Raw genomic sequence first — 27,132 nt, forward strand, 5'->3', positions numbered from 1 at the left:
CTTCACCACCTCTTAGTGAGAAAACTGTTCCTAATATCCAACCTCAACTTCCCTTGCTGCAGCCTGAGCCCATTGCTCCTTGTCCTGTCATCTGCCCCCACTGAGACCAGCCCAGCTCCATCCTCTTTGCAGCCCCCCTGCAGGGAGCTGAAGGCTGCTATTCAATCTCCTACCATCCATTAGGGCTCAGGCCTTCAAATGAACATGTAGACAATATTCCACGATCCCAGTGGGAAGGCAGAGTAAAGAATCTGTGTCATCCGATTGGTAAATCCTTTTAAAAATATAAAATCTTCTGCAAAATGGATTCTGGAGATTATAAAGATAATGACTCCTCAAAATGCCTTGCAAGCTGACTGCCCTCCCTGCTAGAGTTGCCCTGCAATGCCAGCAAACCCTAGCGCACCTGCTATAGACAGGGAGAGCAGCCCCAGATGCTGGCCATGGAAACACTGCAGATCACCGAGTTCATCCCAAATCCTCTGCCTTCCAGCAAACAGGGACCCTGTTGACTCCTTGAGATTAGCAGAGATTTTCCCGTGCTATGCTCTCCTTATCACTGCGCTGCCTGGAGGTCTATTAGAATGGCCGGGTAATAAGGACTACTTCATTTACTTTGCTATTTGGCTTTTCCACTTAGGTTTTACTGTAGGGTTTCTTTTAAGTGAACTTCACCCTGAGCACCATTCAGGACATTAGCTGGAGTGCTTCATTTATCTGAGCCCTTCAGCAGACTGCAGTGCTAAGCAAATGCAATCGCCTCGCTCCAAGAAGAGCTTGAAATGAGCTGCTGCTTGCCAGTCTCCAAACTTCTTCTCGCCTGCGCCTGGAGCTGTCCGCCTTCACCTATACGTGCAAACCTTGTTCTACGCGATGGTGCCAGGCTGGCTTGCAGTTGTGGCTTGCCTTGGGGAAGGCTGAGGTAGCACAAGGCAGAAGTTAGAACGGGTTGAAAAACATTCAACAAAAAGCATCCCATCAGACAACGCAGCTGCGTCGGAAATGGAAGCGTTCCCTGGGAACGTGTCAATTTTGACAACATTTGTGACGGGAAGAGCGAGAACGCTCTGTTTGGACAATACCGGGAAGTTTCCTTTCAACATCATCCTTTTGCTTCATCTCAACTTTTGTGTTGCATCCAACGTTCAATTTTAATATGCTACGGGTGCGTCTACACGAGATGCTTTACTGCACATTAGACTAGTGAGCAGTAAAGCAGCATTGTCTACATGTGCGCAGCAATTACTGTGCAGTATATTAATGTAATGTGCCATTTTCTAGCGCCTGTAAATGCAGGTACTAGAAAAACGGCGCATTAACTAATACGCTGTACCGCATGTATACACACTGACCGGGAGCAAACTGCGATAGGCACTAGGGGCCACAGGGGACAGGGAGAGCTGTCCCGGCTCAGTGGGATGCTGCCTGCCAGCCACGTGCAGATCAGGACCCGTCCCGATCTTCCCGTGGCTGCAGGAGCCGTCCCAGCTGCCAGGCAGCTGCTTCCCAGCCACGTGGAGACTGGGACCCGTCCTGATCTCCCCGGGGCAGAGAGAGTTGTCCCCGCCGCCAGGACAGCTCTCGCAACCACGTGGAGATGGGGACGGGTGGCTGGGAGGCGGCCAACACAGCTCTTCCAGCCACGTGGCGATCAGGACAGGTCCTCATCTCCACATGGCTGTTAAGCAGCTGCCCAACAGCTGGGACTGCTCTCCATGCCCCGTGGAGATCGGGATGGGTCCCAATCTCCACATAGCTGGGAGGCAGCTGTCTGCCCAACCAGGACAGCTCTCCCTCCCCAGCCTGGAGCCAGCCCAATTTCCTCCCAGCTGGGCCAGAGCTGCCCGCTGAGCTGGGGGTTAGCCCCCATACCCCCTAGCAGCCCTTGCCTGGCACCCAAGGGCACCTGGAGCTGCCCCTGGCTGCTGCAGGGGGGCCGAGTAGGGCAGGAGCAGCCCTAGACTGGGCTGCTCCTGTCGGGCTCAAATTGCTCCCGATAGGGACGCACGTGTAGACGTGCGCCAGGGAGTGCTTTAATGAGCCTACATTTTCTGCACAGAAAATTCAGGTGCATTAACTGCACATGTAGACATGCCCAGCAGGTATGCGCCGTGGCTTACATGTCATATTTTAACATAAAAAATTACAGCCGATTTCAAGGGGACATTGCATTGTTCCCCAAGTAGAATTTTTCTTTTAGTTTTTATTTTGCCGGAAATTTGGGTTTTTCATTCCAATTTAGCAAAACTAAAACAATTCAAAATGTTGGCACGTAGAAGAGAAAATAAGATTTCCGCCCAAGTTTAGTAACGTGAGCTGTACGTCCCCAGACGCGTGTTCGGCGCGTGTCAGACTGCCTGGCACGCTGCTTCTCACCGAAGAGCTCCAATATTCAGATTTTGATGACACGGATGTTTTTACAAACTTTTCGGCTAGGGGCAGGCATTGCTATGACATCTCCCCCACCAGACTAGTCCGTCTGCTGTTCAAATAAAATTAACACCTTTCAGATGCTGCTTTCAGAGTGCCTCTGTTTTGACAGCGCTGGTGCGAGGGCAGCTCTGAAAACCTGCCCCACCAATTCTGGCTGTGAATTTCTAGTCCTACAACGGCCTGGAGAAATCAAGCTCCTCTTTCTTGAGAAGCCGGGGGTTTGCTTGGCTTTTCACTGTCGCTCTGCCAGCTCTTCGGCTGCTTTATCCATCACAGATTTATGTGTTTTTTTCATGGGAGCAGATAAAATACCCAGATTGTTTCTTTTCCCAGCAGAGATCATTACCTAAGAGCGCACAATTAAAAACCGAACTCCAAACACCGTGCGAAGCAGGAGGCGCGCTCGCCCCAAAGAAATCAACACCGCTCGAATAAACAAGACAGTGAAAAATCTCGACTCTCGTGTGCTCCAGCACTTACACGGCACAGGAAAAATGAACTTCCCAGCCCAGCATGGGAAATGTCTTACTGATGCAGTGCAGCCACATAACTGCTCTTTAGAGATATTCATCTCGAAAGGCAGAACAGAAAGAGCATTTTTTTTCCTCTCTCTCTCTTTTTTTTTTTTTTTTTTTTTTTTTGTATCGACTCACCTTAGATGAAAAGCACATTGAGATTGTAATTATGGGAAGGTCTCATCTGGTAGATTTGTAAACTCAGCTATCAGCTTGAATTACTGAAATTAGCAAGGCTAATTTAATGTCACTATTCAAAATAGCACAGATTTGGAATTTCTTAATGGCCTCAGGAAAAGAAGCCTTTATGCATACTGCAATCTAGGCTTCATTCTTACCCTAAATTCCTTCTCATAGATTTTGTGAATGCCCTGTTTTGTAGCCAACACAAACTCTGTCCAGTAAAATAATGTAAGGACTCCGAATGAAAAGAGATTAGCTGTTCCCTGCTCCTGTTATTTTAAAGCAGAAATAACTTTGGCTTCTACTGATTCATAGACAAAGCTTGAAATGCAAAGCATGCTCAACTCTAGATTCAGCATGAAAAGGGCCTTAAAATATTCCCGAGTGCAAGTAATGGACTTATTAAAGGGATGAAAAGAGGCACTTTTCACAGAATCCCAAGGTCTTTAGTCCTGTCATATCAATAATCTTGCTTAAGAATTTCATTCTATTTACATTTCTTCCCCTTCAAAATATCCTCCCCGACTCATGTGGAATAAAACATTTACACTTGTAAAACGTTAATTTATTTATGTTAATGTTGGATGGCAAGCATTGTAAAACGTTAGTAGATCGCACAAAAGAGACCGAACGTCAAGCCTGCGTTACAATTCGAGCGCATTGTGTGCCATAAAGGATTCTGTACAACATTTAATTTTGCACCTAATAACGTGTGAACGAGGTAGCAAATTTAAAAGCTGCATTTTGTTTTTACATCGTGTCATTTGTCTGCACTAGGACTTTAAGAACAGCCAATCTGTTCCCTGCTTCTTTTATGTTCAACATCCACACAAAATCCCAATCACAATGAACGCCAGCAAAGGGAAACCTTTATGGACAATGAAAAAGAAAAAGAAAAAAAAATCTGCCTGTATTTAAACAATCGGTAAAAATCTCAGAGCCTGCAATATTTCCCCCAGTTTACTTAATCTTTGCAGGGCGATCCAGTGTCCAACCAGGACGGAAAGGTAATTTTTTATTCCTTTGTTTGACGGGATGGCTGCAAAATAAAGTTATTTTGGGACCTGATTGCAAAGCACTGCACAGAAATAACAGGAAAGCAGATGGAGCTGTCCCCTGTTTGCTCTTTCTTGAGGCATGAGGGAGATTGTTCGACGCTAGGCAGAATATCCGCACCAGGATTTATGAGGCTAGCTGCCAGAAGTGTAATAGCAACAGAAAGAAGTAATCAGCACATGCCATCACTGGACAGATAATATACGGGGAGGCCTCCTGATGGAAAAAGAGTGACGACCGCGAGCGGGGACAAACCGGATGGGCGGCTTGAAGGCGCGTCTCCTTGCTGATGAACGCTAGGCTGGTCAAGGACCCCCTGCCTCGGCGAACCGCGCTCTTCCCACCGGGGAACCCCAGCCAAGGAGGTGTCGGTCCTGCTTCCCAACTGTGCTATGGAGAGCCGCCGCGAGGCAGGATGCGCTACCCTGCAACGCAGCCATCAGCGGTGCGGATGCACCCCAGGGCTAGGGCCAGACATGACACACAAACCGGTTTAGGGGATCAGAAACGGGTCTAAACCTGTAACAGAACAGATGTTCAGTGCTCATACACCAGTTTGAAAATGGCTGAAACTGGTTTAAGATAAACCTGGATGAATGTAGCACCAGATTTCACTGATTTGGCTTAAACTGGTTTATGCAATGTCCGTCCCAGACCTATGGGATGCTGGGCACGTTTCCACCTCTCCGGGGCGCACGAGGGAGGGGAAGAAACGTGTGCCTGACGTCTGCTGCCGTGGGAGGTCCGTCATCGAGCAGCTTAGGAGCGTGCGGTCCTCTTGGCATCCCCCGTCTTAGCCAAAGGGAGGCAGGACATTGCCCTGGAAGGGCTTTTTCTGTGAGGGAGAGGGAGGCTCCCTCCCTGCACAGACCATGGAGCACAATCGGGCCAAATGTCATGGTTTCATAGTTGTTTGGGGCTGGAAGGGACCTTACAGACCATCGGGTCCAGCCCCCCTGCACTCGGGCAGGAAAGACGGCTGGGATCAGATGACCCCAGCAAGATGGGTGTCCTTCCTGACCCCAAAATGTAGCTGCGGACTGCCCCCACGAAGAATCAGCCCAGAAGGGCAGAAATCAGCAGAACGGAGGAAAGATCATTTTTTGCAACAGCAAATCCTCCGCTCTCTTCGACACGGAGGCGGCTCCATTTACTCAGCTATGCACGGCGTCCCCCGAGACGCAGGCATCAATGAGCACCTTGTTCAAACCGGCTCAAAACCTGCTCGTTTCCATCCAGGAGCTATTGACACGCAGCCCACTCCCGCGCGCCAGGCCTGCGCAGCACCAGCCTGCGGATGCAAGGCGGCGCTGCGATACGTGGCCTGGGTAACAACGGGGGGACTTAGCCGGTGCTTTCCAAGCAGAGGTTTCCAAAGCCCTTAATAAAGGGAAAGGATCCTTATCCACCTCTTACAGCGGGGGGGAAATAGATTGCCGGCACTGCAAAAAACGGAAAGCATTGCATAAAGAGAAGGGGAAAACAGGGAACAGAGCCCAGGTTTCGGAGTCCCAGGCCCGTGCTCCATCAGGCCAAACTGGGTCATCAAGCTCATCTCCTCTCAATCACAATTACCGCTGCAATCCCGGCTGCACTGATTTCATTCACGACTGGAACGAGCCAGGTTGATTCTGTGCGTCGCTTTTGTCTTGTAACCTTCACCTTTCCTCTGCTGTTTCCTTTCATCCCGGCCCTTCTCCCCCTCTGAACTCCTTTTTTCAATAAACACAATGCTCCTTTTTTTTTTTTTCCTTTTCTTAATTGTACCTTTTGAATCCCCGGGGAACCTTGACCTTTTCAAGATTGCAACAAATTGCAGCATGCAGCGCACACAGCTACGCCGAGCAAGGATGGCCCGCTCATCACAGCCGCCGAGATGGGGAGGGAAGCTGACAGTAATGATTTTCCCAGACAAAACTATCTGCGCTGTGGTTTTAAAATGAAAAAGCAAAGCATGACTATAGCAATGCCTTTTGCCTTCTGCAGACATCAATTAAAACCCCTTCAGCTGTGCCCAGAGGTAGGTGCGCTGGCCTCCACGGCAGACGGTTTAAACGGAGGCAAGGTGAGGTTGCAGCAAGCGGTTTTGCTCGTGGACACAAAGCAGTTCAGGAATATCATCCAAAATTGCCTTCCAACCTAGGCTTCCTCTTCGTTGAATGCCCTGGAGGTCAGGGCTTTTCCAAATTCATAGATTTCATAGACATTCGGGCTGGAAGGGGCCTCGGAAGATCATCGAGTCCAGCCCCCCGCCCCAGGGGCTGGAAGCCAGCTGGGGTCACAGGATCCCAGCAAGATAAGCCTCCAAACGTTTCTTAACGTTGTTCAAAGAGTTTGTGCAGAAAAGGCTCGTCGTGAAAACAAATGCAAAGCAAACCGATGCAACAGGAAGAATCAGGAGAGGCTGAATATCCCGCGTGCCTCTTCATGAGGTAGATCGGTTCTTCCTCTCTGCCATTATTTCTGCAGGCCAGCACAAGGTCCTGCTGCCATCAGCACCTTCTTGGCTGATGGGAGGATGGAAAATTCAGGGTACTGCCATTTTTTAAAACGGTGGCCAGTAAAAAAAACCCTGCTTCTAGGCAACAGGAGGCCTTTTGAGGCCACTGAAGCCTTTCAAAACATCTGTTCTCTTTCCTATTGCTCGTTGAAGGAGATCTTGGTGACCACTGCAACACCCACGTCAGAAAAAACCACGGGGGAAGGAACGGGCAGAGTTTTTCTGCCCCGCTTTTGGATGAGAACAAGAGACCACCATGCCCAGAACCACGAGGACATTTCTTGAGATGAGGAGGCATGCCTTGGCACATATGCATGCACCCTGGCATAGCAACACAACCCCACGTCTCCCCCAGCTCCGTGCAGTCATGGCAGTGGTCCCCTGCCTATGTGGCTTGCAGGTGCATTTGCAACCTCGGTGGCTTCAGGGATGTTTTTGGTGGTGACTCATGGCAGGAAGGCCATTAAACGCTGGAGGAAGATGGTGGAGCAGTGGTTGGAACATGTCACAGGGACATGACTGCGGTGTTTCCCAAGACCAGTTGACAGTGGCACATCACGGGTGGCATCTCCCACGCGGGCAAGCCCAGGGTCAGCGCCCAGCCTTCTGCCTGCTCCCGGTCAGGATTCCCTCCTCCATGCTCATGTAGGGATGCTCACTTCCATCTGCTTAGGTAGCATCGTATCCTCTCAAAACTGCGTCAAACCACTTGTCGCGGGTGCAAGCGCCAAGCAAGGAGGGACTCGGCAGCACAGCCTGCCCGATGCTACAACTAAACGCCTGCTCGTCAGCTGGAAGCCCCGCTTCCAGGTGAGCATTGTAGCTTCGGCAGCAGATGCCGGCGTACAATAGATTGTGTTCAGGTGGGCGTGCAACAAAAATTAATACCTGCGCAGCAGAGAAAAGGAAGGCAAGACGGCTCGCTAGCTCTTGTGGCTAACAAAATTGCTATCCGTGGTGCAGCTGGAGCCTGGGAATGCCATTAAGACCACACGGGGTGTCAAACTGTATGCAACACGAGTGTAAAACTTGCAGGCATTGTACGAGCAGGCCGCACCATCTCCGACAATGGAGGCAGGGCAAAAAAGCAGGCCCCAAAGGATCGGGTACGACAGAGCTTCTAAAACTTGCTTCCAAGCTGCGGGGCGAACCCAGGAAGTGGGTCTAACCCTCAAAGCAAACAGCCTTCCACACAATAAGAGATAAAGGCAGCAACAAAGACAACCGCATGTTTGCTCTGTTCACAAGGTAAAAGCGGAGCGAGAAGACAGAGGAATCATCTCTTCCCCCCCAGCCCTGCGATGCATAAAAGCAGATTCCTAGGGAGGGAGGGATCGCAGCTGCTTTGAGCAACGCCCTGCTGACATGACAGCCAAGGCAGTTTGCTTTGAGCTCTGTGGGTTTGCCTCTCTGCATGGCTGACGCACTCGCCCGGTGCCCTCCATCTTCCACTCCGATCCCCCTCGAGGCTTGGAGGCAAGAGGCCGTGCGCCGCGGGGAGATGGACTGCATACGTCGCGGGAGCGGGGCTAGCCGCAAGGCTGGAGCGCCAGCACTGGGGTGGCTTTACAGCAGGGGGATTCAGCAAACCGCTCCTTGTTCCCTGGCCCCTAAAGAGACCCCCCCACGTGTGGCCTGGCTCCTTGGAATAACCCCTGGGGAGAGGATTTGGGCTGAGCAGATAGATCCTCCAATGCACAGATCTGCTGACCCACAGTGCTGCAGCAAGGCAGCTCTGGACCTGCCATGCCGGGATCTTGCAGCACTTTATTGCAGGGGAGGGCTTCTCTCAGGTCCATAGGGAAGGACACACAGCTCAGGGGGCGCTTGTACACGTTATGGAGGTTAACCAGAGAGAGCCAGGATGAGAACCCAGATCCCCGGGTTCCCCGTTCAGCCCCAGAGCCACCGCTCAGGGTGAGGAAGGGAAGAACGGCAGCCCACAAACCCTGCTGTCCCATCCAGTGCACTCTGAAGACACCCCCCGACCCGGGTTTATTGCATAAAAGGGGTGTGAGATTGCAGGACTCAGCCCAGGCTGCTGCCTGCCAAGAGACTCGGCACCCGTTCGATAAAATGACCATTTTTGGAGCCAAGGCTTCAGGTTCTCAAATGCGCGAGTGATTTAGGAGCCTGCAAAAACCCCCTGCTGCCTTTCTGTGCTTGGTTTTTAAGCACAAAACCTCACTCCGCACCTTTACACGGTGGTCTGAGCGATTCAACGAAGAGAATTTTTATTGTGCTAGGTCTCCCACAAGCCATGCCTCCCTCTCGACACAACACAGGACTTATTCATCAAAGCTCTGTAGCTATTTTAACCCAACATGTGGAAATGCATTCTCAGTATGCGTTTTATTTTTAGGGCGTGGGTTGTTGGTGGGTTGGTGTTTTTTTCGCTACACAGAACTATTTTTCTTTTTCCACATTTTCTAATGAGTTTTGGCAGCGGCAGTTGTTTGTAAATTACGCAAATATTTGTTTTACTGGAAACATCTGCTTTAACACATTTGTCTTGAAATAACATTTTTTAAACAAAGGTATTAAGCTGTAATGTAAATTGGGCACATCTGCTTATGAGTCACGGCAAGTCAAGCAAGGCAATAGCATTCCCTGTGAATGCATCAGATCTCAAGGATCTCTGGGGGTCTGATCCAGCAGAAATTGGAAACTTAGTGCTTGCTCTGCTCCCTTTCCTGGTACTACTTTTCACAGAATATTGCTGACTGGTTTAATAAATTAGGGCCACTAAATAACAGAGACCTAGTTAGCATCTGCTAGCGGCGTTACGACGGCGGCCCAGTTTGACAAGATACTTCAGCATGCGCCTCATTTTATAAGCACCTGAGTCTTGAGTTCAGTGGGACTGCTTGTATTTAAACCAAGGAAAGAAGCACGCATGTACCTTGCTGAATCTGTACTTTATTCAGCCTACGACCACTCCACTTAGCTCCTATGAGGCTTCGCATGGATTCACATGGTTTTGTCCGGTAAGCATTTGGGAAGAGACAAAACCCCCCAGGAACTAAATCACCATCCCGATCTTCAAGGCACATTTCAGATCTATCAGCTGCAAGACCAATGTGCGTTCTTGGGATACTCAGGCAACAAGTGTGATTTGGCTGTTTGGTTACAAGGCTCTCGACAAGGCATTTTTGGCCTACAGGACTTGCACGCAAATAGACGGTGCGTGCCTCCCGACAACGTGGATTGATGACTTCTGGCTGTACAATGCTAGGTTTTCCATTCACGGTCCTGCCACCCATCACGGGAGGAGCAGTACCCTCTGGACAGACCACAGGCCTTGTCAGTGGTGGATCCAATGCATTTCAGTTAAAGACAAGCGCGTAGGCTGTGGCTGTGTTGATCGAAGGACATAGGCAAACAAGGGTCTTTGGGTAAATGCGCTATCTTTTATTAAAGGCAATGCACCTTTATGTCCTAGGCTGTCTTGAGCACAAATTGCATCCTCCCACCTTGAAGCATCCGTTTCCCCGGTGGCTCTGCCCCTGCAGAAGCCGTCCTGAGCCGTTTTTGGCCCTCGAAGGAAATATCTGGCTTCCGTTTCAGCCAGATGGTGATGAGGTGATTTGAAATAAAGGTGGGATGAGGCCAAAAATCTCCTCTTCAGAAGGGCAGGGCAGGGCGGTCTGCTGCTTCCAGTGCGAGTCCATCCCCTCTGCAACCGGGGAAGCACCTGGAGCATCACGGCCCTTAGCATCCAAAGCCAGGAAGGGACCATGTCTGTCTCTGACCCAAGAGAGGGGCTCTCTCCGCCAGCAGGACCCCGACAATGAACCGTCAGGGTCATGTAGTCTGCGAGTCTGGCCACTGCCAACAGGAAAACATGGGTGTGAATGGCAGGAGGAGGAGGGCAGAGGAAGGACAGTGCAAATTCAGCCAATGCACCACTTCTCTTGACCCCTAGAGATAGTGCCCTGCATGTGTAGACAAGTAGCAAAGCAGTAAGAAACCTAACCAGAGCTATCTGGTCTGGCACAGAGCTATCTGCAGGGAAAGCGTCCAGTCCCGCCAGCAGTATTGCATGGGGCTTTTTCAGGAGCCTGCGACAGCTCCACAGGGCATGCCTTCCTAACAGGATCGCTTCGCCCATGGGGAGCGCCTTGCTAGTGGAGCTGTACTGCTTCCAGAGACCCGTCTCGCTTGGGTCTCTGTGCACGACTGCATTGTGCCATGCACACGTACCCCAGGTCGCGCTGCACTCCTCACCGAGGCAGGAATGAAACCGGGAGCTCCAATTGCTTAAAATTGGCTCCAATTGCTTAAATCGGATCAGTGACCAGAGCTTCCGAGGAGAGAGCCCAAGTCAGACGTTCACACCTTAAGGGGGAGGAGAGATGATCATTGAATCGTGGAAGGCAGCTCAGGAGGTCACATCCAGTCCAACCCCCTGCTCCAAGCAGGACCAGCCCCAACTCCATCATCCAGGCCAAGGCTTTGTCTACCCGGGTCTTCAACACCTCCAAGGATGGAGACTGCACCACCTCTCTGGGTTACCTGGTCCAGTGTTTTACCACCCTCCTAGGGAGAAGGTTTTTCCTACTATCCAACCTCAACTTGCCTTGCTGCAGCTTGAGCCCATTGCTCCTTGTCCTGCCATCTGCCCCCCTGAGACCAGCCCAGCTCCATCCTCTTTGCAACCCCCTGCAGGGAGGTGAAGGCTGCTATTATATCCCCTCTCAGTCTCCTCTTCTCTAGACTAAATCAGCCCAGTTCGCTCAGCCTCTCCTCACCAGTCATGTTCCCTGGCCCCTGAACCATTTTCATTGCCCTTCACTGGACTCTCTCCAATGTGTCCACATCCTTTCTGTAGTGGGGGACCCAAAACTGGACACAGGACTCCAGATGCGGCCTCCCCAGTGCTGAATAGAGGGAAGAATCACTGCCCTCGATCCACTGGCAATGCACCTACCCATGCAGCCCAGGATGCCGGTCGCCTTCCTGGCAACAAGGGCACGCTGCTGGCTCCTATCCAGCTTCTTGTCCACTGTCACCCCCAGGTCCTTTCCTGAATTGCTGCTTCTTAGCCAGTCGGTCCTCAGCCTGCACCGGTCCATGGGACTGTTTCAACCTAAATGCAGGACTTTGCACCTGTCCTTGTTGACTGTTCTCTTATAAACAGAGTTTGGCACCTACTGTGCGACAGCCTTCATGCATGATTTATGCAAGCAAGCAAAGATGAAATACCTCGGGCTGCATCCTACAGCAGCTAAAACCATGACGTGCAGGGAGCTCCAAGCTGCTTGGGGGAAAACAATGAATGACTTGCTACGAGAATTATTGACAAAAACCAGAATAGAACAAGTTAAAGCACCCAAGTAACATAACAGAGCCAGGATGGATAGCAAGGCCAGCAAAGGATATTACTCAGAGTCTGATCATAGCCGCCAGCTCCCACCTGACTACTGCAGCCAGAGAAAGAGGAAAAGACCAAGAAAAGGCTGCAACAGATGTTTGGGAGGCTGTGTCCCAGTGCAGGAAACATCTCCAGGATCCCTGGGACACAGACCATTTCCAGAATAGCTTCAATCCCGATGATATTACTTGAGCTTCAACATACAAAGTGCATGTAAAGCGAAAGCGGAAGGGGAGGGGGGGCGCGGATGGAAAAGACTGCGTATCGCATTACCGCTGCAATTCACGTTTCGCCAATCCTGCTGGGACTGCCTAACTGGACCAAAGACGACGACATCTGCCCTCTCAGCCCGGCTACCTGCCAAGCTCTGCGCGGCTCACAACAAATGAGCTCCCAAAGCAGCAGTGAGTCACTGCCGTCACACCGGACCTGTCGCAGCAGGTAAGCTGAGCAGCAAATAATGGTGCAGGATGCCTAATCGCAGGAGACAACAGCTGCCTGGCCAGCACAGCTCTTTCCTAGGCAAGCAGCAAAGGGAGGATACTCCTGCTGCCGAACAAACACCCTGGCCGTTGCTAGCAGATGGGAAGAAATATGGCTCTGGGCTGCTCCAGGCGTTTTTCCCACCTGGGATCTGAGGCACTGTTGTGGCTGCGATATGGGCAGAAGCAGCTCTGGGGAAGGAAGACTGAGAGGGGAAGCACGGCCGACAGCAGCTGCCTTCGTACGTCGAGTGTCAAGCCAGACTTGGGCCCTTGCGGGTGCAATCTGTTCAAGCCTGCCCCTGCAACCCTGACGGCAGGAGACGATTAATCTGAGCACCGTGAACGAGGGCACAGCTCCAACTGGCAGGCAGGCAAGAAGGAGCTTTCTTGCAAAGGCTGGTACCATGCACCCTACTGAGGGGCTCTGGCTGTATCTGGAGAAGAAGGGTGCAGGGAGAGCCCGGGAAGCCCCTGGAGAAAGGAGGTCTGCTTCAGCCTCAACTCTCCTGGAGGCACGGAGGGGAAAGGAGAGAAAGCACCAAAGTGGCAGCTGCCTGTTGGAGAGGTGGATGAAAGGGGGTGAAACCTCCCACTCCCCACCCCTCCGCCACGGGGAGAGCCCGCAAACCAACCTGCGTCAGGACCGGCCCCGTGACCTCTGCCGACTGCAGCCTATGCAACGAAAAACACTGTTATGGCTCTTCTCAACTTCATCAGAATGGATTCTTTTCTTTTTTGGTCGAACTCTGATTTCGGTGATCTGCATCTTCTGCTGAGAAGTTGTTCCGCTGGAAATTTCTCAGAACAGCACAGAAAATGCAGGTTGCGCAGCTAACCACCGCTGTCCATTAGTGAGACACAACATATGCCTCCACAGCCCAGAAAAGGTCTGTAAATTTGGCCCCTGCTGTTCAGAAGCACTCGATTGCCTACGATTTACTTCGATAGGAGAAAACTCAACTACCCCTCGCCCTGTGCCACCATTGCAGAGCGCTAGAGGACGCACAGTGGCCATCCACTTGTGCATGCCTTGCAAGGAGGACTGCATGTCCCCGCAAGCGTGCCGGTTATCTGGCCCACGGGAAGGGTTGAGGATTTGGTGGAGATTCATCTGGGAATTATTGAAGCCAGCTTGCAGTCATGCCTAGTTCAGCTCATGTTACTATGCGTGTCCACTTCCACATGGTCACAGTTAATGCCGGGCAGTCAAAGAGAGCATCTTCCTGATGAAAGATGAATTCCCCAGTTGCTAAAGCACGCTGAAAGGGAACAGACTTATATTGACTCAGTAAGTGATCCTGTCCAGGCTGGACACGGGCTGACGAATGATGAGCCAACCAGGTCTAAACACTTACTGTTTTTACTGCAGCTATAGGCAAGGCTCAGCTCTCAGAGGCGTCTCTAGAAGAGCATCCCTTGGATATCTGTTTGGCAAGGTCTCAAGGGGTAGGCTTCCTCCTGTGGAAATCTGTGCAGCTGTGCTGAAACACAACACTGAGACTCAATGATCAGGTCCCTATAGTTTCCTCCAATTCTTCCAATCTGCAAGACTCACCATGAGAGGAAGGTCTTTGCTTGGAGCCACTGGACCTAAGGGGCATCATCTTTCCAATCAAGACAGAAATCAGCTGCATCAACCACAGCTCTTCAAATGCAGGCTGGACCCAAAAACACCCCAAAAGACAGATCCTGGAGGTGGCTGGGCTCTGCTCTGAACACCACGTGCTCCAACACTTTCTGCACCCAGAACTGCTCCCCTTCCCAGCATCTGCAAGGATTGACTGCGTTGCACCAGATACTTCACTAGCAGCAGGACCCGCCAGGCCTACTTAATTAACTCTCTCATTAAAACAGAAGTCATCTTAATAACTGAAGTACCCATTAGGGTACAGAGTCTGAATGCAGGGTCTCAGGTGAAGGGATTTCATGATCTGAAAGCCAAAGTCTGCATTTCACCTCAGCAAATTCAAGTCAGCAACAAAGCTGTGGGTGCTTCTGTCATACAGTGGTCCAGTTCTTGCTGATAATTCACTGTCTTCTCCTCCTAGACAGCCACAGCAGTAAATTGAAGGGAAATTCTGTTCGAGGCCTGCCTGGAGTTAAAAGACGGGCTTCTCAAAGCATCCTGGGGAGCTCCCGTTTCCGCTGCCATGTGTCCTGCTAAAGGTCTAAATCCCTTGGACCGCTCTGTAAATCCAAACCAGAAGCCTTTCCACGGCCCAGCTGAGGCAACAACGTTGAGCATTCAGCAATTAGGTTCCCCCAAAAACCACCTTTGCCAAGTGCCCATTTTCCCCTGCATTTAATACTTTGAGCCCTGCCTCAGTTCGGGTAGTTAGAAGGCAACCTGTGATCCTACACAGTGACCACGGGGAGTCGAAGAGCTGACCTTTTTAAATGCAGACAGGAGGGAAGGATGCTGTCCAAGGGCATCATGCTGGACGGCTGTCAGCCCTTATAACCTGGCAGCAAGGGCTACCATACACATATGCATGGGAGAGCACATGGAGCATCTCCTAGTGCCACATCCCAGAGCCAGAGATTATTGAATGCAGTGTCCCCTGGCAAACCGATCTCAAGAGGTGGCTGATCCACAGGGGAGCAAGACTGGTATGTGGCAGGGCCCAAAGCTTCCCCATGTGCTGGGTATCGAGGGCATGGCACGGCATCTAGAAACAGTCCTTTTCCTTTACAAAACCCAGCTTTCGCTGCTCCAGGCAGAATCTCTCCTATCTCCATGTAAAGGCGACACACTGAAGACTGATTCAGAGCTACCAAGAGGCCATCCATAGCAGCACAGATTTACATGGCAAAGTAGGAGGCCCCCTTTCCCACCCTTCCCCATGGAGGTCAATGGGGGCTTCACCAGTGACTTCGATGGGCAATAGATCAAAACCTAGGGCAGGAGCAGCAGGAGTCTAAGGCTAGATATGCTGCAAGCTCAGCATCTCTGCAGGCCTATTAGCACGGGAATACTCCAAACAGCATTGGCAGAGTATCTAAAGCAGTGCCGTTAATGTGCACTGAGCCCCTGCTCTCCTTTGGAAGGAAACCGGCCTTTATTCACTGCAAGACTGCTTTGCATTTGCACATTAAAAACAATGCAAAACTCTTTTTGTCTCAGACCAAATACATCGTTGCATTTGAACAGGCGCATTCATGCAGGGCTCCAATGTGCTGGAACCGGAGAAACCAAGGAAGGCGAGTCCAGGGCTCCCCTCAGTAGTGGCTTCATGGCTTTAATGAATTCATCCTAACTGCCTGAGCAGGCAAGTCCTGTGCCTATCCTTGCACTAGGAGGTCTCCGATCCGTTCATCCCATGGTGCAATTGCACTGACACTCTGTGGTGCAAGCACTAACAGAGCATGGGCAAAGGCGGGCATGGTGCATGGCACATCCACACTAGCACGGACACAGCCGGGCAGCTGCAATGCTGCTTATAAACCTCTCTAGGGCCCGTGCACCAGAGCTCCATTTATTACATTCCTTTAATCGGTCTTATCAGTCAGTTTACCTGCAGCAAGGCATTAGCAAAAGCCAAGTCGTGCATGAAAGAGAGGCCCTATCCTGTGTACACCGAGTCAATCAGCATATCATATTGTTATCAAGCTTGCATACAAACCTCTCTTTGTACGTCAAACTGAACCAGTACAATGCAGCCAGCTATCTAGGGCAGGTTATCTTGTCAGTCCATTAGCAAGCACCACCTGGTCTGCATCTGTTTGAAATACTCCTTTATTGTTGTACTTATAAAAAAAAAAAAAAAAAAAAAAATCCTTTTCAATTATTTTGTCCCTGCCAAAAGAAAACAGCATGAAAGTCAAATGCCAGGCTTCTCCTGATCCGGGAAAGGGAATTCACAGCCTGAGACGGATTTGCCTCTTTTCACCTAGAGGAAAATCTATTTGTGATTCCTTAAAGAGGCAGGTGGATGCATTGCAAAGAGGTGGATGTTTGCAAACGAGCCAGGCATACTTGAAATTGTTTTGATGCCTTCGCCGTACAAAATGCCACGTTCCAATAGCAATTTAAAGAGACACATCAGCCTCCAAAATTGCACTGCTGAAGGGTCTCCTGAAGCGTGTTGGCATTAAACAGGTTGTTGCTAAAACTAAACAACCTGCACTGGAGTTGAAATAAAGATCAAGTGTTTCGCAGAGGCACATTGATATGCTGGGGCAGGGTAAGCAGTCAGGAGGAGTCTCGTTTCCACAATTTCACGGGAGGGCAAAATCCATATCAATGGTTTATCGCTTGTAAGGTCAGAAGGATCCCTTATATCATCCAAACTGGCCTCCTGTATATCACAGGCCATTTCATTTTGCCCGATGACCCCTGTACAGACCCCAATAACTTGGACGTGCTGCCTTGAGAATCCAAATGCCGATGCAGTCATTTCAGGCAACTATTTGAAAACTGGGCTCAGTGCGCCAGTTTTGGCCAAGTGGCTGCCCTGATTTCATTGTCTCCTGCTCCCCCGGGCTCCAAAATACACAGAACATTATTTTTGCCCATCTTAAAATGGGCCAAGATGCCGTCCAACCAGTTCACACAAGACAAACTCTCGAAATAAGTGGCTCCAAATTAGAGCCACTACCAGGAATGTGGCATTGAAGGATTTAAAAAAGACCAAACCAACAACCACCAGGAACAAACACAAATACAGGATTAAAGTCATTAGCACAGCTGCTTGTTGAGTTCGTTCACATTTTGGCACAAACACGGATTTTCCAGCCCTAGCTACAAAGGTATTATAGCGGACCCCTCCCTCGACTATCTATTTTGGTGAATTATGGACCTGCAGTTCTACAGAACCTGGCAATGTAAAAGCTGCAACCGCCTCCCAAAACGCACGTTACATCGGGCATCAGGGTCTGAAGGACTTATTGCACCAAATACATTCAAGTAAGGCAGAAGCTATTAGCAATCCCACTTCTAAAAGGTACTGATAAATCACCAAGCCTGTCAATAGGCAGACTGGTTTTTGCTGACTTCACTAAAGTTCATTGTTGTGTGCCTCGTATCCTTCAATTAAAATAGCAAAACAAAAGTGAATTAATGAACTTGCCAGTCAGTGCAATTAGAGATGCAATCAACTGTTACAAGGGACGACTCCTCCATCTTCCAGCTTGAATTTGCATAATGACAGAGAATTCTTGACTTCTTACGAAATCCTCATTAAAAGGAGAACAGAAATGTCAACAAACACATAAACACTTGTATTGGATAGTGATAGCAGCCCCGCTGCACTGTTTTAATTGGCACAAATCCAATTCTCCTATCAGGATAATTTAATTGACATTTGGCCTTGCAAGGGGGGGGGTTCACTCTAGGACAGGATTACTGTCTTGTTAAACAGCATGTTTGTATTGTTCTCACTTTATTAAAATATTACGGTATCCAAAGGGAAAAAAGAGTTAATTTACAATTAAAAGTTGCTGCTAGGTGGATTATGATTAAAACCCTCAAACCACTTCATGCTGCGGAAAGCAACAGAGAAGAGAAAGCGTATGCACATGCAAATCGTATCCGTTCATCTCGTCTCGTAAATAAATACACACGCAAAATGTCACGTGCGTCTCCAGAAGGACTACAGCGTTCGAACGCTGGAAACGACACCGAATCCTCCAAGAGCTTGTTTGGAAGATCTGGAAATATTTCCTAATAGGTTAAAATGGCGCTTAAAATGCCATTCGATGTAGACCTCTCCGCTACGGTTGCGCTGAAAGGAATCCCTAGAAAAGCCACCAAAAAGATGAAGGACCAAAGGAAATTACCCTGTAAAGATCAAAAGTAGTTTTGGCCCTCCTTCCAACACAAGCGTCGCGTCTCCACGTGCAACTCGGCTCGCTCGCCCACGTAGCGGGCCTGCGACACAACTGCCTAAACAGCACGCGCGGCAAGTGTGCCTTTCAAGAGCCGGCGCTCAACGCCCACCACCGGTTTGCAGGAGCGATTCTGCTCGAAGGATGGGGTCTACTCGACGACCGTGGCAGAGGGCAAGTTTTCTTGCACTTCCTCTACACAGCAGAAATGCACATGTGGGGAGAGAGAGGGACACCGCATTGTTGGATGATCCCTGTAAATATAATGAGCTTGGCTTTACAGCGCCTAAGGAGATGCATGGCAGGGAGGGGTAACGAGATTAAATTAGCCAAAGGAAAGGCTGTGCTGAATGTCAGGAGTGATGGTCTCACATTGAGGTCTACTAAATTATGGAACAGACCCCTGGAAGCCCAGCCCCTAAGTCTGCACTGGAAAAAAATATTGTGGGCAATCAGCTTAGCTGCAGAAGTAGCGTAAGAAAAGAGACACGAGGAAGCCACACGCGAGGGTGTCCATTAGTTGCAATACTTATTGGGGAATGCCAGCTCGTTTGCTGAAAATCTAACACAAAGGCACGCTACAGCTTTGGGGCTTTAATGGGTTTTCACTGGAAGCAACGATCACGCTGTAAGACTTCTAAAGGTGATCGCAGTTGATAAGCAGTGGGGAAGCCTGCACCTTGATAGAGTCCCTTTAAGCATCCTTGTCCAAAGGGTATAGCACTAGCCAAGCGAGCCCCAATAACAGGCATCGCAGAACAGACACCGGGCAACTGTGCCGTAAATACGGGAGCCTGTGTGCGTGTGCAATAGGCTTTGGTTACAACACACAGCACTAGCAAGGCGCAAGGACAAGCTCAGATAGGAGCCAGGGGGATCAGAGCTGATTCGGCTTCCCTCCCTCCATTAAGCATCTAACTTGGTGCCATTAGTGCCACCTGCAGAATGGGCACAGGCGCACACGTCTCGCAGCCCCGCTGCTGCTCTGTGTGGTTCCCTGTGCTCCTCCGCTCCTGCAGGAAGACTCGTGGCTCAGCCCCTGCCTAAGCCTGCCAGAGAAATAGGCTTAGCATTGAGGAGGGGCAGAGATGCTCTATGACCCGAGCCACAGCTCAGTCCTCCACCTTCCCCACGCCCAGCACACCTCGCTGCAAACCTGCCGCCTTCCCTGTCCGGGCAGGAGCAAGGGGCACTGCTGCGGGACCCACCTAGATGAAGATGCTGAGCTAGCCACAAATTCCACGCCCCCCCCCACAAGGGTCCTACCCAATCTGCCCGTCTCTCCTGGGACAAGGCATGGTAGTTTGCAAGACGCTCTAATGCCACTATCCGCCCTACATGGCTGAGCAGGACTTGCTAGACGCAATGAAAGGACCCTGCTGTTCTCCAAGCCAGTCCCCACGACCCACGCTTCATTTTCAGGGATCCTGGCCACCGGCTGTTGGGTTATAATCGGCATCTTGACGGAGATTTCCAGAGGCGAGCTAATTAGCGGTGGCTATCTGGAATGCCAGCAGGCTGCCAGCGACCAAGAGGCCTGTTTGCTTTGGGTACAAGTGCAGAATGATTGATTTCAGCAGCGTGTGAATGCATGTTTGTAGCTTCGCTTCTGGAATACATTTGTAATACCTCGCCATTTGTGGGGGGGAGAAATACTGTAATTTATTCGCAGACATGATTTGCCACTGGTGGTGCCTAAATACATGTGTGCGTGTGTACGTATCTATTTTAAGATTTACGTGGCCCCGGTGCAGCGTCTGCGGCTTTCGCGTTTCAAAACAGGAAGCGCTCCTCATTGATCTGGGAGCTTTTCCATCATTCAGCTATTGTAAACATTATCAGCCTTCAAAATCGGTAATGCGTTGCAGATGTGAGAAACAATAAAAGGCCCATCACCAAAGCCCTCCATCTTGGTGCTTTTTCCACTGGGGCAACATAATCATGAATTGATTAGCATACAGAGCTCGCCAACATATGTTTAGAGTCACTCGCAAACTTTTGACTCGACATTTTACAAGTATGTTTAAATCATTAGTGTTTAAGTCAACTGACCAGCTTTTACGGGGTCATTACGGATAGGAAACAAAGGTTATACTTTATGCAACAGGAGATAAATCAAAACTAGTCCACTTTAAAAGTGCTCCCTTCTCCCCCCATCTCCGTCCCCCAAGCCATTGAGGGGGGCGTCTTGGCAGCAAAAGTGCTGGCCAGGAGCAGCTCGCAGGCAAGTGGCAGACCCAGGGTGCCGGCTCTCGGGAGTCGAGGCACTTCAGATCACCGGTACTGCCACAGCAATGTCCTCGTTAGGAAAAGTAGCATGCAACTTTCTGATACCAAAAGCCTCCTGTCTGCAAACTAGAACCTTTTTTCACTTTAACTTCTGACCAGGACCCAACATCCTGTATTTTCTCCATTGCAAAATCCCCAAATCCATTCCACATCTCACTTTCTCTCCCTTTCAGGCACTGCTAGCAATGGGACATTGGTCCATCCACGACTGAATTCATTATGGAGATTCCAAAGCTAAAAAATGCACCATTTAGGAAATGCTCAGGGGTTGTATCCGAGTTTCTCGCACATGGACCTTGATATTTAGTTACTGGATGAGAGAAAATCCATTTTATCCTGCTTTCTATCTGCAGTCTATTGCCTAACATCACTTCGGGCTGGAGTACGGGATTCAAAACGCCTTCCCTGTCTCTGGACCGATATTTTAATATAAATATTGTATTTACACATAACATAAAATACACAACTTTGCTACAAACCTGGCGCGTGTACTATTTTAGTTTCGGCTCATTAAGAATATTTTAATCGTCTTAGCTCAATGGAAGGAAGTCTATAAATATCTGTGCTTAGTTTCAGAGTCCAAATTTGCCTCTCAAACTTCAAAGCGGCCCTGGCTGATCTTATCCCGGTTCGGTTGTCTGGTCTTTAGGAAGAGGAATATGCAGCTCCCAGGACGGGAGCAAATTGAGCACGTGCCCACACGTTTAAGTTGGCCCAAGCCCGGTGCAAACCAGCACGACTGCACTGAAGCTCGACGGTCAGTCTACGTCCGCAGAAGATTTGGCCTAAAACAAACCGTCTGGTCCGAGCGACGGCAGTGGAGTCGTCCGTGTCTAACAAGGCATAGAGAGGGGGAGAAATTTGAGAAGTTGCTATGTATTAACATCAGCAGCATCTTGTCAAATCAGAGCAGTTCCCCCATTACCCTGTTCCCAGGTTGCATTTTCTAAGCCATCTCAATGCTACAGATGCCCAAGAAGCAACCGTGGCACTTAGGAACATCCATCTCCTTGGACTCCAAGGGAAATGAGGCTCCTCGGTCACTTCTGAACATGAGACTTTCCCCAGGGAGGAATGCGATTCTCCCAACCAAACCCACCCCGGAGGGGAAGCGAGCAGGAACCACCGGCCAGCAACCACGTTTGAGTCCACGGCGTCTGCAGGATGCACTGGGCAAAGGAGGAATGTGACGGGGCCAGAAGCATTACATGACCGTAACAGACCCTGCAAAGCTACGTGGAAGCCAGGTCTACAGGAAGGTGGGCAGATAAGGTCCCATTGTGCCACAATGCCTCTAGGGAAGTAGCTCATCAACTCTCTGGAGCATCGCTGCAGCTTTAAACCCTCCGTACCGCTTTAAACTCAATGCTCGCTGACCCAGCTCTCCAGATCTTGCTCCAGATCTCCAAGGCTGGCTACCTCCTCAAACTGCAATGGAAAGCAAAGCCACAAGTCTTGTCACCTGCTAAGAACCGGAGCTGGTTCTTCACTCTGACGTCTCCGTTCCCGGAGGCCCCGCCATCAACTCGCTGGAGCATCGCTGCGGCTTTAAACCACTTTAAACTCAATGCTCACTGACCCAGCTCTCCAGATCTTGCTCCAGATCTCCAAGGCTGGCTACCTCCTCAAACTGCAATGGAAAGCAAAGCCACAAGTCTTGTCACCTGCTAAGAACCGGAGCTGGTTCTTCACTCTGACGTCTCCGTTCCCGGAGGCCCCGCTGCAGTCGTCTTCATCATCGCAGTCCCCACTCTCCGACTCGTCCTCGTCCATGGTTTTGTCGGGAGTTTTCTGCCGCGGCACCGACATCCCTTTCAGCAGCTGGAAGGCACAATTTCAGAGTCACACCCAACAAAACTTTGCTACTTTCCCCCTTCCCAACTCCTTCCCCGTTCCACGGGCCGACCGATTCTTAAACACGAGGAACTACGCTTATGAAGCAAAACCTCTTCCTCCCCCATGGCTTAAGTTGAGGTTAAGGGTGGCTGAGACAAAAGGAAAAGGTAATTGGTCCAAGCACCAGCTCCTTAAAGAATCAGGGTTGTTTGCATATGAAATGGCATCTCAAATCATCATCAGAACAGACAACGGGGCAAAAATATTGCAGAAGTTTGCTCTGAGGCAGCTTCAATGTGCTCTCAGGCCCATTGCAATCACTGGGAGTTTGGGCCTAAATTACTCTGTAATTGCTAGGTGGTGTAGGATCTTCATCCTTACATATAATATAAATATAATCAGCAGTGAGACACCAGACTTTAGGAAGCGCTGAGAGCACCAGTCAAAGTGCACAGAACTGGGAGTGGGTCAGCCCTTCCTCAACTGAGACCCAACAATAATCGTGCAAGTAAGGGCTGCAAGTAGAAACCCAGGCGTGCGGTACAGAACGGCAGCCAGCCCCAGTTTGGACCCAGGCCAGCCCCCCAAAAGTCTTGTTGAATGTAGCCAGGCCTAACGTCACCCCTACCCCAAGATGACCCACTCGCGAACGGGCACCTAGTCATTGCGGACGGAGAGTCAACAACGGTGGAAGAGATGCCAGCCACGTGGGGGCTTAACCTTGCCATGATGATCCCATGGATCATCGTGCAGATTGCAAAGATCTTCACTGAGAAAAATAGCCTCAATCTCCTCATGTCATGCCTCAATTTATCACAGCACCCTCAACCTATACCACCGCTGCCAAGGAAGTCTATGAAGACCCAAGACCAAGTCTTGGGGAAGTCTATGAAGACCCAAGACCAAGTTGCTCCCCAAGGGGCCTGAAAATACTTGATCCTTCCCCTTTAACAACGGCTAGAAGAAATGAGAACGTTTTCGGCCGTTGTCTTCCTCTTGCCGATTTTTCCTATTTACTGCATCTAAAAGGACCAAACAAGTCCATCGCAAACAGATTTGTTTTGAAAAGTCGAGTCAGCCGGTTAAGATATGCTGAAAAATTCCACTGCTGCCACGACATATCTGAAAGCTTTCTTGGATTTAATCTCCTGACGTTAACAAGAAATAAAAGAACAGGATAAGTAACACAGAAGATATTGCAGCCTGGGAGCTTAGTGCCTACTTCGGGGGCTCCATTAGTTTCTCCTGTTGTGGCGATACACATACCTCTCAAGGCATTTTTTAATATCTGGAATCTAGGTTATATTTTTAAACTACTAAGCCGCCCTTAGAAAACGGCTCCTAAAATATTTAGATGCCGGAGTTTATACAACCTTAGAGGAATGTTTTCTATGTCTGGCTTCACATGTCCACGGCAACATAAACACATACCTTACTGCTTATATTGGAGTAGCACAATGTAATGAAAAACAAATGGCCTGCCTCGAATCCACTTCGCCCCTGCACTTCGTGCCATTCGCGTTGGCATGCCCTGCACATTTAAAACCCGGCAGCGTAGCCAGCGCTTGTTTCACACGTTTAAAAATATACGACGTGCCGTGAAATATTTCAGAAATGCGGGCAGGAAGCAGAGACGTTAGGGTGGACGTTTCTAGGGAATTAAGCCGGCCTTTCCCGACTCTGGCAGGGGTGGCGAGAGGGCACTGTGCCTGCCCAACGCGAGGCATCTACCCCAAGCGCCGAGTTCACCAGCCTGGTTGCGTTTGGACCCAGATGGTCACCTGTCACAGCTGACGGTCGTATGGCTCGTTAATAAAGCACCTGCTGCCTGGGTGCACTTCCACCCGGTAACAGGAGGGAGAACTCCCACATCTGATAAGCTGCCATCTGTCCCGGGTTTCACACCATTGCTTTTCTTTTGCAATATGCTCCAATTCCCGTCCACTTTCTCCTCCTTTATTTTACACGGATTTCAACTGATATTTAAAAGAAAAATATCCAAGGAAAACACGGGATGGCATGCCATGGGATGGGGTAGCATAGCTTAAGAGATGCCCGGACCGTAGGTCCATCTTGCCCAGTCTCCTATGTCACACAGCAGCAGAGAGCGGAGGCTGAAGGGGGGACTGAACTGGGTTTTCCCCCTCTGTCCCTCTCCCGCTTGCAACCTCCAGCATCTAAGGTCCAAGAAGCTGGGATGCAGAGCCCGTGCCCGCAGAGTCCCAGTCCTGCCCATCAGACGAGACGTGCCCCGTGTCTGTAGACAATGGCACGTGGGACACGTGGCTCGCACCAGGCCCTCCATCTGTGTTGGGCTCCCCCCAGCCCACATGGCCAAAGCAGAGCAATGGGAGCAGCCCTCATGGGAACCCAGGGCAGGGCTCACACCTGCCCCTGGAGCTGCAGCGAGACCCCAGGACTATTCGGCCGCCGGGTCCTGGCACGTGGCCTTACGCAGGCGTCCGGCAGTCCGTGCACCCCCTCCCTTGTCACACACTTGGAGCCTGATCTGAAGTGCAAGGAGGGATGTTTCCATCCAGTTTAATGGGCTTTGGCTCAGCCCCTTTATGATCACTCTCGGAGACCGGTTTTTGTTAAACATTTACAGGCTTTTCCCAGAAAACGGCCTGACCGCAGACAGGAAAAAAAGAGCCGGCGCTTGCGGCTCTGGGTGCAGCAGCGGGAAGACTTCCCACCAAAGCAGGACGAGGGGACTGTCCCAAGCTTTCTGGCAGGGTGGGTGGGACATCCCCACTCCTCACCCTGCAGAGCAGGATTACGAAGAATATTTCAATAGAGATCACATTCAAGTGAATGAAGTGGCAGCTCTTGCAATGGGTCTTATAGGTGCCTAGGAGACTCCTCCGGCACTACAGGTTAGTTTGCTGGAGGAGACGCATCCTTTGAGGTCCCAGAAATAATCAAACTTCACCTCAGCAGCAGACTCATTAGAGACCTGTCTGTCTGGATTAGCTCAAAAAGACCAAAGCAACTTGAAGGCAGGGAATCAGGCCATTGGACACCTTCTGTTTTAATAAGCAGTCCTGCGAAGAGTGTGCAAAGAGTGAGTGTTTGCACATATAGGGATCCCTCCCCCGCGTTTGCATGCCACTCCACCACGAAACAGCTGAGCTTGCCCAAGACCCGCCGGCTCCCTCTGAATGGCGTGGTGTGCACAAGCCCTGCAGCGGCAAAGAGGCATATATATTCCCAATGGCTTTCCCCGAGGCTCTCAGGAGCTGTGAGGATGGGAGGCCAGAACTAGCCCCCTGCCTTGCACAGCCGCAATGGATGGCACTTGCTGTGGCTCTTCCCGGCTGCAAAGTGGGTGCTGGCACCATCTGTTCACACTTGGTTACCCTTGTCTGCAAAGTTTCAGCCTTGCTCCGGAAGTGCTGCACAACAGCACTCGCTGCCACTATTAGCAATGAAAGCTAAAAGGAGCCGTCCTCAGTCTTTGCTGTTTGCATTTCCTAGTGCCCGAGAGCCGCGGCTTCCGATTGCCAGCCCACTGCGCAAGGTGCTGTGCAAAGCGGGGACAAAGACGGCCCCCGTACCTTATGGCCCTTTGTGCAGCTATCTGCATTGGTGACGGGGCCGAGGTGGGGACTGCCATAAATACCCAGCATTAATGTACCTCTGCTCCCACTGAAAGCAACGGTAAAACTCCTGCTGGCCTTTGTAGGACTGGAAATCCCTGTCCCCCCGCCCCGATACACCAGACCCGCTGCATTTAGCACATGAACACAGACAGTTGTTTTAGCTTCTGCACAAGTGGCATCCCTGAGTCCCACCGATTTACTATTAAAGTGCCAATTACTCCAGTCCATGGGCTTTATAAAATTACATTTGGAGGACTAAACATAGCTCCTTCCTCTTTAAATAGCAACCAAGCCGAAACGGTACCCTGACATTACAGCTAGTTCATGTCCTGTGGTTTTTAGTCTATGGTAAGAGGCAGGAAAATACACAGTCTGATCATCAGTAAAGTAGTATGTAACAACGAGAAAATTTGAACGTAATCACAATTTGTCCAGCTGTAAGAGTTTACAGTCGTATCTGTTCCTCCTCTCTGCCAACCCATACTGACAAAAATACACCGTAGGTACACAATGTGCCTATCCGAAAGGCCAGAACAAGTTGTGTGTGTGTAGAAATTACCTAGATGACATCCAAGGTGCTTACGTTAGCAACTAAGCATTAAATACAAACACATGGTAAATGAGAAAAGACACCCCCAGGCCATATCCTCAGCTACTGAAAAAAAATCACCATCGCTCCAGTGCTGCAAAAGGAGTAACATCACTTCAGTCCAGGTGAGAACAGGGCTCGTGTGCTTTCCTAACAAAGGACAGGACAAGTTGGAAGAACAGCCATGCAGTCACTTAAAACAGTGACGATCATTTCAGACCAAACAGGGTCGAAAATAGAGAGCCTTCATTCCTGGTGCCAACTCAGAAAGATCAGCCTAAAGTGGAAATCGGCTCAGGAGCTCATTCACCTACATTTCAATCTTGGTAAAACTTGGCTTGCTTTGTGGATCTCATTGACACTTAAAAAAAAAAAAAATCAAGCCAAGTCTGAGCACGGTACTGGAAATGACAACTTATTGCGTGTGACACTGCCTCGGCACTC

General features: G+C 50.1%; 1 protein-coding gene across 2 annotated transcripts in view; it reads right to left on the reverse strand.

The window, feature by feature from the left end:
* GPC3 (glypican 3) overlaps nt 1–27,132 on the reverse strand; it is a 246,051-nt gene that overhangs the window by 12,241 nt on the left and 206,678 nt on the right. For both annotated transcript variants that reach the window (XM_014524665.2, XM_025215478.1), the window contains 2 exons: nt 22,326–22,482; nt 21,393–21,494 (listed from right to left, as the gene is read on the reverse strand). In XM_014524665.2, coding sequence (XP_014380151.2) covers nt 21,393–21,494; nt 22,326–22,482 — 259 coding nt within the window. The remainder of the gene's footprint in view (nt 1–21,392; nt 21,495–22,325; nt 22,483–27,132) is intronic.

Source organism: Alligator sinensis, unplaced genomic scaffold (genome assembly GCF_000455745.1).
Source record: "Alligator sinensis unplaced genomic scaffold, ASM45574v1 scaffold1567_1, whole genome shotgun sequence".
Classification (NCBI taxonomy): Eukaryota; Metazoa; Chordata; order Crocodylia; family Alligatoridae; genus Alligator; species Alligator sinensis.